The sequence below is a fragment of the Pecten maximus genome, chromosome 9, assembly GCF_902652985.1.
Source record: "Pecten maximus chromosome 9, xPecMax1.1, whole genome shotgun sequence".
NCBI classification, from domain to species: Eukaryota; Metazoa; Mollusca; class Bivalvia; order Pectinida; family Pectinidae; genus Pecten; species Pecten maximus.
The window spans coordinates 33,756,004-33,768,373 of NC_047023.1; the positions used below are offsets into that span (position 1 = coordinate 33,756,004).

Here is a 12,370-nt window from a genome sequence, read left to right on the forward strand (position 1 = left end):
TGTATGATGAAGTTCATGCCGTGATCAATAAGACTATCATGTATTGGTTATTTTGTACAGAGAGAACACTCGCTACTACGTGATAAAAACCTCTCTGTTACAGTAATGAAACGGTCTTCGGTCACGAAAACTCTGCGCTGTAAAGCGACCTGGAAAAAAATCTTATTTCGGCGAAGTTACGTCACCAACTTAAAGAAACCCATTTATTTCAGACATTAGAAAGCTAATTAACGTGGAATGTCGCGTGTACTTGTTCCATGAAGTAGATCAGTCTGTGTGGTTCAAACCTTGTGGTTAAACGTGGGTACCACTAACAATGTTAATACCTGTGACTTTCATCCATAAACCAATATATCACAGAAACCAAGACAATGTAACCATCTGCAGGTTCTTATTGATAATTAACGATTCGTGCTATGAAGTCTTAAGAAGCGCTGTGTCCGTTATGAGCATTAAAACTACATGTAATTGATCAACATTTTTAAATTACCGTTCACACTCGAGTCTTCAAGGAACACCTCCCCCCTCCCCCAACTCAAAATCGTCTTCAAATTGTTGATTGTCTAAACGTGTTGATTATAAAATCAATGAGGAATGCGAAAAAGGTCAATTTCTATTTATCAAATACGCGATGCCCAACATTTTAAAACAAGCATTCAAAAGACATTGATTGCATTGGCGGTTGATGTTTAGATGGAACCCACCCCCACTCCTTTATGTTTATGTACGCAAACGCGCCCCGACCCATTGCCGAGGCTAGGAGCAGAAATATGGAATGAGTGTTTTCTCGTTTCAGATGAATATGTGTATTGTCTCCAGAGAGGACGACTTAGCATGTTTACATAATGGCTTGTACGTTTGTCGGTAATGTGTCCCGAAATAGTTTGTGGAGACGATATCGAGGAAAGTATGTCCATCACACTCTTACATCGACGTGTGATCAAACACATGACGGGACGATTCTCCAACACGTGCGTGTAGGATAAGTACGTTAACCTACCTCAAAATTGATATCTCCCCCTTTTGTGATAAGTCTTAAGTGTTATCTCCCCTCCGTAAGCACACTGTTACCTATTTTAGCTAGAGTTATCGCCCCTGTAATGCGATAGTTTAGATCCCACTTAGCCTTCTCATGTCAAGGTCGTCATATTCAACGAAGGTCAAAACTTGCATAAAAATATTGATATTAATGTACATACAAATTGGTTCCAAATATACCAGACATAAATAAGATACAGGAAAGATACTACACGTTGTGTACCGTAGGAGTGATCTTTGGTATACAATATATTATATAATTTACTTGTTCTACTGTCACTATTATACTTCATAGACCTTATAGCTATTGTAGCATTATCACCCAACGGACTTCCATACCGCCTATATAGACCCTATATATACATAGCTATGTAAGGTAGCACAGTAGATCATTTCTATTACTGCTGATGTAAGTGATCCCGACATCAAAATCCTTACAAAATACCAAAGGTGAAAGGTCAACTCTCTGGCCGTGTGCCAATTCAGGTGGCACTTTTATTCTTGTCGTTAACTTAAGTATTTAAATCATGTTTGTTAGATGCTCATCCGTGTAACCTCGTATTGTTAAGTATGGAATATGTAAATCATTGGCTTCCCGTCATCCGATTCAGTACACATTCATCTGTGAATGGAAAACAACGGAGAAGGCCGCCATTATATCGGAATAGCAATTCTTACTCAATATCGACAAAACAAGTGCAAACTACAGAAGAAAACTATATATTGGTATGGAGACCATTGAAAAGGTATAAGGATATTAAGACCAGGTGTTCCGGCAGGTACGCGTCTTCTGGTTCATCGACGTTCCGTCATACAAAGCTAGGTCACGACGATCCCGTCATAAAAATCTAGGTCACGACGACCCCGTCATACAAATCTAGGTCACGACGACCCCGTCATACAAATCTAGGTCACGACGATCCCGTCATACAAATCTAGGTCACGACGACCCCGTCATACAAATCTAGGTCACGACGACCCCGTCATACAAATCTAGGTCACGACGACCCCGTCATACAAATCTAGGTCAAATCTGAGTTAGGTCATAGTCTCAGTATGAAAACAAGGTTGGCGATAAATCTCTTATCCTAAAAAGTTGTATGAACTCGAGTTGAAGAAATTTGACTCTATAATGTCATATTGCCCATTATGTTCACACCTGTTAGTTAAATAACGTGTTATTGTTTACAACGTTTCAGACAAGGAATTGATAATTTATCGCTGTTAACCAGTTTTTTTTTCAAAGCTTCGTTTTCAAATCATTTCAAAGAATCTATATAAGAATAGTACACGAATGCACGTGTTTAGTGGCGTTTGAAAGCCGAATACGTGCTGGATGAAAGATGTATCGAAGACGTTTCACGTTGAGTTCTCCTCCAGACCAACTTAAAGATTATGGCATATCTATATCAGTCGAGAATTATGCAAATTTTATCGACTTGTACCACAGTGACAAGATCTGTAATTTCTTGATTTCCATTGATGTTATGCCATAGCAATGCATTGCACTACCTGAGAGATCGTTAAGACGTTCAACAGGCCTCCGTGCAGCTCCAACGATTAAAGAATGCTCGCCAACCGTCCGTACACCTGCGAGATGTGATGCAGTAGCAAATAGCGCTATTTAGATGAAAAGTCTCGACGTGAGATCCAGAAAAAGACTGCTTATTTTGGGCGATATTGGATGAATGTGGCACTCCAGCACTGGTGAATGTCTCAGCGCTAGCGAGAGAATGTATATAAATGCTATCTGTGATCAGCAATGTCGGAGAGGAGCGCCCACACCACCCCGCACTCCCGCAAAACATGTCCATATCTGCCACATCCATCTGTACAACTTGTAGCATTAAGACCCTTGCATGTCTATTTGAACACCTCAGTAACGAACCCAAAGATGTAACGCTGAGCCACACGTGCTAATGGCATACAGTCCCGGAACAGTTGTCATTCTTTGATCGGGATCCTGGACGCCCTTTACATCGGGACAAGAATATCAACTATTTCCTGTTGTTAATCTGAGTCCCCGAGTAGGACAAAAAGACTACCTACGTGATTATATTTAGGAAAAATATCCACTTAATCGCATTGTCGCTAAATATACATATGTTCGCGAAAATACTGGGTTGAATTAATGGAATACAACTTTCTGCTGACTACACTTGCAGGTGGATGAGGAACCGTCGTGGAAAATTGATGACGTAAATCAACACGTACATTTCTGTACTTCTAATGTTCGTCTGTTTTCCTTTGTGACCTTGACCTTGGAAAAGCTTTTTAACTTAAGCAATACATACCTGTATTAATATATGTATGTGAAAAACAACATGAAGTGCACATGACTATTTATGAATGAGGTGTCTTGCTAATGTCACAACTGAATATGACCTTTGACCTCGCGACCTTATCATAATGAGGCATCTTGGGTGATCATTACTAAGGCGATTATTAATTAATGAAAAAAAAATGTTTAGAATAATTTAATGTAAAGAACACATTTATTATTGTAAAATTGACAAAAGCAATTAGTCATTGTGAAATAAGGCCTACCTTACACGTACGTGTGATTAGTGTGATAGATAGATAGCTAATAGATAAAAAAGGCAGAACGAGTATTCACTTCAAGTCGGCGGAACGAAGGCAGAGGGAGAAACAAGCGCTCACGTTTGTACGGGGTTGAACGTCCCCGCAACAAACAGTTTTATATAACGACGAGCAGCAAGGAGACACCAAAAAGAGAAAAATGATGGAACGAAAGGAAGAGTAGACATGAAGGAAAGATAAAGATAGAAAAGAAAGGATAAATACCACATATTATTACATCGGGGCAGTTGATCATTCCCAGTGTCCCTTTGTAAAATCCTCGATTCTACAGGGGCCTTCAATTCGTCGCCTTTCATGACATGCCCAAAGATACAGCAAGAATGTACTTTTCTCTCTCCTGCATGTTTTACAGTTAGAACGAGCTCTTAAATCAACTGCAGAGAAAACGAACGTTCACTTACAGAATGGAGGACCAGTAGTCGTCTACAATCGGAAAAACGTCGGCAAACTTGAAGGCAAAGGAACAAGCACTTAGGAAACAACGTGCGCTCACTGATGGAACTGAAGGGGTGCTCACTGAAGGAGTGCTCACTGAAGGAGTGCTCACCGAAGGAGTGCTCACCGAAGGAGTCCTCACTGAAGGAGTACTCACTGAAGGGGTGCTCACTGAAGGAGTGCTCACTGAAGGAGTGCTCACTGAAGGAGTTGAAGGAGTGTTCACCGAAGGAGTGTTCACTGAAGGAGTCCTCACTGAAGGAGTGCTCACTGAAGGAGTTGAAGGAGTGTTCACCGAAGGAGTGCTCACTGAAGGAGTTGAAGGAGTGTTCACCGAAGGAGTCCTCACTGAAGGAGTCCTCACTGAAGGAGTGTTCACCGAAGGAGTCCTCACTGAAGGAGTCCTCACTGAAGGAGTGTTCACCGAAGGAGTCCTCACTGAAGGAGTGCTCACTGAAGGAGTCCTCACTGAAGGAGTCCTCACTGAAGGAGTGCTCACTGAAGGAGTCATCACTGAAGGAGTCCTCACTGAAGGAGTCCTCACTGAAGGAGTCCTCACTGAAGGAGTCCTCACTGAAGGAGTGCTCACCGAAGGAGTGCTCACTGAAGGAGTTGAAGGAGTGTTCACTGAAGGAGTACTCACTGAAGGAGTCCTCACTAAAGGAGTCATCACTGAAGGAGTCCTCACTGAAGGAGTTGAAGGAGTGTTCACCGAAGGAGTGCTCACTGAAGGAGTTGAAGGAGTGTTCACCGAAGGAGTCCTCACTGAAGGAGTCCTCACTGAAGGAGTGCTCACTGAAGGAGTCCTCACTGAAGGAGTGCTCACTGAAGGAGTCATCACTGAAGGAGTCCTCACTGAAGGAGTCCTCACTGAAGGAGTCCTCACTGAAGGAGTCCTCACTGAAGGAGTCCTCACTGAAGGAGTCATCACTGAAGGAGTCCTCACTGAAGGAGTCATCACTAAAGGAGTCCTCACTGAAGGAGTGCTCACTGAAGGAGTGTTCACTGAAGGAGTGCTCACTGAAGGAGTTGAAGGAGTGTTCACTGAAGGAGTACTCACTGAAGGAGTGTTCACTGAAGGAGTGTTCACTAAAGGAGTGCTCACTGAAGGAGTTGAAGGAGTGCTCACTGAAGGAGTTGAAGGAGTACTCACTGAAGGAGTGCTCACCGAAGGAGTCATCACTGAAGGAGTCCTCACTGAAGAAGTCCTCACTGAAGGAGTCCTCACTGAAGGAGTCCTCACTGAAGGAGTTGAAGGAGTGCTCACTGAAGGAGTCATCACTGAAGGAGTGCTCACCGAAGGAGTGCTCACTGAATGAGTCATCACTGAAGGAGTCCTCACTGAAGGAGTCCTCACTGAAGGAGTCCTCACTGAAGGAGTCATCACTGAAGGAGTCCTCACTGAAGGAGTCCTCACTGAAGGAGTCCTCACTGAAGGAGTCCTCACTGAAGGAGTCATCACTGAAGGAGTACTCACTGAAGGAGTCCTCACTAAAGGAGTGCTCACTGAAGGAGTGCTCACTGAAGGAGTGCTCACTGAAGGAGTCCTCACTGAAGGAGTCCTCACTGAAGGAGTCCTCACTGAAGGAGTGCTCACTGAAGGAGTCCTCACTGAAGGAGTGCTCACCGAAGGAGTGCTCACTGAAGGAGTCATCACTGAAGGAGTCCTCACTGAAGGAGTCATCACTAAAGGAGTCCTCACTGAAGGAGTCCTCACTGAAGGAGTCATCACTAAAGGAGTGCTCACTGAAGGAGTCATCACTGAAGGAGTCCTCACTGAAGGAGTCATCACTAAAGGAGTCCTCACTGAAGGAGTCATCACTAAAGGAGTCCTCACTGAAGGAGTCATCACTAAAGGAGACCTCACTGAAGGAGTGCTCACCGAAGGAGTGCTCACTGAAGGAGTCCTCACTGAAGGAGTGTTCACTGAAGGAGTGTTCACTGAAGGAGTGCTCACTGAAGGAGTTGAAGGAGTGTTCACTGAAGGAGTACTCACTGAAGGAGTCCTCACTGAAGGAGTTGAAGGAGTGTTCACCGAAGGAGTCCTCACTGAAGGAGTCCTCACTGAAGGAGTTGAAGGAGTGTTCACCGAAGGAGTGCTCACTGAAGGAGTTGAAGGAGTGTTCACCGAAGGAGTGCTCACTGAAGGAGTGCTCACCGAAGGAGTGCTCACTGAAGGAGTCATCACTGAAGGAGTCCTCACTGAAGGAGTCCTCACTGAAGGAGTCCTCACTGAAGGAGTCCTCACTGAAGGAGTCCTCACTGAAGGAGTGCTCACTGAAGGAGTTGAAGGAGTGTTCACTGAAGGAGTACTCACTGAAGGAGTCCTCACTAAAGGAGTGCTCACTGAAGGAGTGCTCACTGAAGGAGTCCTCACTGAAGGAGTCCTCACTGAAGGAGTACTCACTGAAGGAGTGCTCACTGAAGGAGTGCTCACTGAAGGAGTGCTCACTGAAGGAGTCATCACTGAAGGAGTCCTCACTGAAGAAGTCCTCACTGAAGGAGTCCTCACTGAAGGAGTGCTCACTGAAGGAGTGCTCACTGAAGGAGTGCTCACTGAAGGAGTTGAAGGAGTGTTCACTGAAGGAGTACTCACAAGGAGTCCTCAATGAAGGAATGTTCACTGAAGGAGTACTCACAAGGAGTCCTCACTGAAGGAGTGCTCACTGAAGGAGTGCTCACCGAAGGAGTACTCACAAGGAGTCCTCACTGAAGGAGTGCTCACTGAAGGAGTCATCACCGAAGGAGTTGAAGGAGTGCTCACTGAAGGAGTACTCACTGAAGGAGTGCTCACTGAAGGAGTCATCACTGAAGGAGTGCTCACTGAAGGAGTCCTCACTGAAGGAGTCCTCACTGAAGGAGTACTCACTGAAGGAGTTGAAGGAGTGCTCACTGAAGGAGTACTCACTGAAGGAGTACTCACTGAAGGAGTGCTCACTGAAGGAGTGCTCACTGAAGGAGTCCTCACTGAAGGAGTCCTCACTGAAGAAGTCCTCACTGAAGGAGTGTTCACTGAAGGAGTCCTCACTGAAGGAGTCCTCACTGAAGAAGTCCTCACTGAAGGAGTGCTCACTGAAGGAGTCCTCACTGAAGGAGTCCTCACTGAAGAAGTCCTCACTGAAGGAGTGTTCACTGAAGGAGTGCTCACTGAAGGAGTTGAAGGAGTGTTCACTGAAGGAGTACTCACTGAAGGAGTACTCACTGAAGGAGTGTTCACTGAAGGAGTGCTCACTGAAGGAGTTGAAGGAGTGTTCACTGAAGGAGTACTCACTGAAGGAGTGCTCACTGAAGGAGTCCTCACCGAAGGAGTTGAAGGAGTGCTCACTTAAGGAGTGCTCACTGAAGGAGTGTTCACTTAAGGAGTCATCACTGAAGGAGTGCTCACTAAAGGAGTGCTCACCGAAGGAGTTGAAGGAGTGCTCACTTAAGGAGTCATCACTGAAGGAGTGCTCACTGAAGGAGTGCTCACTGAAGGAGTGTTCACTGAAGGAATGCTCACCGAAGAAGTTGAAGGAGTGTTCACTGAAAGAGTGCTTACTGAATGAGTGTTCTCTAGGGGAGTGCTCACTGAAGGAGTTTTCTATGAAGGAATGTTCTCTGGATGAGTTGAAGGAGTACTCAATTCCAAAAGGAGAAGTAAACAGCGGTTACTTACCGTCGGAGAACAAGTGCTCACCTGGAGGGAAAGAGTCCTCATTTACACAAGGAGGAATAATCGCTCCATTGCGAAAGGAGTTACACGGACTAACTTAAAAAAGGACGAGCAATACCTCACATGGAGAAGGACGAACAATGCCTCACTTGGAGAAGGACGGACAATGCCTTATCTGGAGAAGGACGAACAGTTGCTCACTTTGAAAAGGACGGACAATGCCTTATCTGGAGAAGGACGAACAATGCCTCACTTGGAGAAGGACGGACAATGGCTCATTTGGAGAAGGACGAACAGTTGCTCACTTTGAAATGGACGAACAATGTCTCATTTGGAGAAGGACGAACAATGGCTCATTTGGAGAAGGACGAACAAAGGCTCATTTGGAGAAGGACGAACACTGCCTCACCTGGAAAAGGACGAATAATGCCTCACTTGGAGAAGGACGAATAATGGCTCTTTTGGATAAGGACGAACAGTTGCTCACTTTGAGAAGGACGAATAATGCCTCAATTGGAGAACGACGAACAATGGCTCAATTGGAGAACGACGAACAATGGCTCATTTGGATAAGGACGAACAGTTGCTCACTTTGAGAAGGACGAATAATGCCTCACTTGGAGAACGACGAACAATGGCTCACTAGGAGAAGGACGAACAATGCCTCACTTGGAGAAGGACGAACACTGCCTCACTTGGAGAACGACGAACAATGGCTCAATTGGAAAAGGACGAACAATGGCTCAATTGGAAAAGGACGAACAATGCCTCACTTGGAGAACGAAGAACACTGTCTCACTTGGAGAAGGACGAACAATGCCTCACTTGGAGAAGGACGAACAATGATTCATTTGGATAAGGACGAACAGTTGCTCACTTTGAGAAGGACGAATAATGCCTCAATTGAAGAAGGACGAACAATGGCTCATTTGGAGAACGACGAACAATGGCTCAATTGGGGAACGACGAACAATGGCTCATTTGGATAAGGACGAACAGTTGCTCACTTTGAGAAGGACGAATAATGCCTCACTTGGAGAACGACGAACAATGGCTCACTAGGAGAAGGACGAACAATGCCTCACTTGGAGAACGACGAACAATGGCTCAATTGGAGAAGGACGGACAATGCCTCACTTGGAGAACGACGAACAATGGCTCAATTGGAAAAGGACGAACAATGCCTCACTTGGAGAACGACGAACAATGGCTCAATTGGAAAAGGACGAATGCCTCACTTGGAGAACGAAGAACACTGCCTCACTTGGAGAAGGACGGACAATGCCTCACTTGGAGAAGGACGAACAATGATTCATTTGGATAAGGACGAACAGTTGCTCACTTTGAGAAGGACGAATAATGCCTCAATTGAAGAAGGACGGACAATGGCTCATTTGGAGATGGACGTACAATACCTCACTTGGAGAAGGACGAAAACTGCTTTACTTGGAGAAGGACGAACAATGCCTCACTTGGAGAAGGACAAACAATGCCTCACTTGGAGAAGGACGAACAATGCCTCGATTGGGGGAGGACGACCAATGCCTCACTAGGAGAAGGACAAACAATGGCTCATTTGGAGAAAGAGGAGCAATGCCTCACTTGGAGAAGGAGGAATAGTGAAATAGAACATTTCAAATCAAGTTAAGAATTTGAAATTTAAAGACAAAGCGGAATTACCAGTGTAACCATGTGTATTTCAAAGAATGAACAGTTATATTAGGTATTGCGTTTTTATTTTATACAATTTAGGCTTGTAAATATGTATACCGGTGTGACTTGTAAATCTCTATACCGGTGTGACTTGTAAATCTGTATACCGGTGGGACTTGTAAATACATGTATGTATACCGGCGTGACTTGTAAATCTGTATACCGGTGTGACTTGTAAATCTGTATACCGGCGTGACTTGTAAATCTGTATATCGATGTGACTTGTAAATCTGTATATCGGTGTGACTTGTAAATCTGTATACCGGTGTGACTTGTAAATCTGTATACTGGTGTGACTTGTAAATCTGTATATCGGTGTGACTTGTAAGTCTGTATACCGGTATGACTAACTCAATAGATTTTTGTAAATAGCGAACTATTGAAGGATTATACTTTTTTTCTGATTTCCAAAACTGGCCAGTTTCGTTTATGAAATAATATCACCAATCCCATGGTGATATTGACTCTCAGTAAAAGCTAACTAAACTCCGAAGCAGTAAAAGAGCCCGAAACATCCAATCCATGTATCTATCTTGTTGTCCTGTACAAACATAATGCGAGACAGGCAAAGATAAGACAAACGGTTCCTTATTTGCTTTCATGAATTCCCGAGCCGCTTAGATGTTCAAGATGCGGTGTTATCAGTGCCACCCATGGCCCTAGCCGAGCACACCAATACAACTACAATACGTTTTATCTTTCATTTTCAGGAATATACGAGAATCCAGAGCCTCGTGCGTTTCTACCATTCTCCCGAATCGTTTTAAAATGTAAATTAAAACCTGGCGACTGTTGAGCGGGGCACCCTCGCTGTCGTGAATTGACGTAATAGTTTTAGAGGCGTATATCGATCTGTTACGCCGAAGTAGAAAACCTATTATTTTAAAATTTTCATATTTTTGATACGTTATAATAGAGAGAACAGAGGTACAAGGCTCGCCAGTTTGAGCTGGGTGTCAGGACCCGCTGATCCTCTGTAATCGGCGATTTTTAGTTCGGGTTAATTTTAGTAAAATTGTCAATTCTAGTTATGCAATTCTTGTAGCTTGCATCTGACAGTCAAACCAAGATTTTGGTGGAAAATTGACGGGTTCGACTTAACTCGCTGCTTAAGACGGGTAGTTAGAACAAGATTATATATTTAGTTGTAAATGAAGATTTGGCAAAGAAATTGAGGGAGAAGAGGCACAATAAGGGGTAAAGAGGCCCGATAACTGCTCAATATAGAAAGTATTGTTTCTATCACAGAAAGGCATTGTCTCATTATATATATACTAATTCTGACAGAAATTAGATCACAAGGCCAACTCTGAGTTAGGGTGGGGTGGGGTAGGGGTACTCCTGGGGGGAGGTTTGGTTTGGTTTGGTTTGGTTTGGTTTATTTTGTTTAACGTCCTATTAACAGCTAAGAGGGTAATCCTGCGGGGAGGTGGGGTGGTGTGGGGATAATCCTGCGGGGAGGCGGGGTGATGTGGGGATAATCCTGCGGGGAGGTGGGGTGGTGTGGGGATAATCCTGCGAGGAGGTGGGGTGATGTGGGGATAATCCTGCGGGGAGGTGGGGTGGTGTGGGGATAATCCTCAGGGAGGCGGGGTGATGTGGGGATAATCCTGCGGGGAGGTGGGGTGGTGTGGGGATTATCCTGCGAGGAGGCGGGGTGATGTGGGGATAATCCTGCGGGGAGGTGGGGTGGTGTGGGGATTATCCTGCGAGGAGGCGGGGTGATGTGGGGATAATCCTGCGGGGAGGTGGTGTGGTGTTTGGATAATCCTGCAGGGAGTTGTGGCGGCTGTAATCCTGTGGGGAGGTGGGGTGGGGTAATCTTAGGGAGAGGAGGGGTGAGGGTAATCCTGAAGAGAGGTGGGGTGGTGTAGGGATAATCCTGAGGAGAGGTGGGGTGGTGTAGGGATTATCCTGCAGGGAGGTGTGGCGGGGGTAATCCTGTGGGGAGGTGGGGTGGGGGTAGTCCTACGGGTAGGTGGAGTGATGTGGGGATAATCCTGCGGGGAGGTGGGGTGGTGTGGGGATTATCCTGCGAGGAGGCGGGGTGATGTGGGGATAATCCTGCGGGGAGGTGGTGTGGTGTTTGGATAATCCTGCAGGGAGGTGTGGCGGCGGTAATCCTGTGGGGAGGTGGGGTGGGGGTAGTCCTACGGGTAGGTGGGGTGGTGTGGGGATAATCCTTCGGGAGGCGGGGTTGTGTGGGGGTAATCCTGTGGGGAGGTGGTGTGTGGTAATCCTTAGGAGAGTTGGGGTGGTGTGGGGATAATCCTGTGGGAAGGTGTGGCAGGGGTAATCCTGCGGAAAGGTGTTGCGGGGGTAATCCTGCGGGGAGGTGTGGCGTTGATAATCCAGCGGGGAGGCGGGGTTGTGTGGGGATACTCCTGTGGGGAGGTGGGGTGGTGTGGGGATAATCCTGCGGGAAGGTGTGGAGGGGTTAATCCTGCGGGGAGGTGTGGATTGATAATCCTGCGGGGAAGCGGGGTTGTGTGGGGATTATCCTTCGGGGAGATGGGGCGGGGATAATCCTGAAGAGAGGTGGGGTCGTATGGGGATAATTCTCCGGTAAGGTGGGGTGCAGTGGAGTAATCCTGAAGAGAAGTGGGGTGGTGTGCGGATACTCTTTAGGAGAGGTGGGTGGATCGGGGTAATCTTGGGGAGAGGTGGGGTTGGGATAATCCTGGAGAGACCAGCCATCATGTACAGCACCTCCCTCCCAGACCAGCCATCACGTACAGTCTCCCTCCCAAACCCGCCATCACGTACAGCACCTCCCTCCCAGACCCGCCATCATGTACAGTCTCCCTCCCAGACCCGCCATCACGTACAGTCTCCCTCCCAGACCCGCCATCACGTAAGTCTCCCTCCCAGACCCGCCATCACGTACAGTCTCCCTCCCAGACCCGCCATCACGTACAGTACCTCCCTCCC

General features: G+C 46.2%; 1 protein-coding gene across 1 annotated transcript in view; it reads right to left on the reverse strand.

Moving 5' to 3' along the window:
- Positions 1-7,798, reverse strand: part of LOC117333971 (filaggrin-2-like) — a 34,669-nt gene extending 26,871 nt beyond the window's left edge. Inside the window, exons 1-3 of the mRNA XM_033893392.1 lie at positions 7,776-7,798; positions 6,772-7,671; positions 4,133-6,630 (exon numbers count right to left, since the gene is read on the reverse strand). Of these exons, the coding sequence (XP_033749283.1) occupies positions 4,133-6,630; positions 6,772-7,671; positions 7,776-7,798 (3,421 nt within the window). The remainder of the gene's footprint in view (positions 1-4,132; positions 6,631-6,771; positions 7,672-7,775) is intronic.
- Between the last annotated feature and the right edge of the window lie 4,572 nt (positions 7,799-12,370).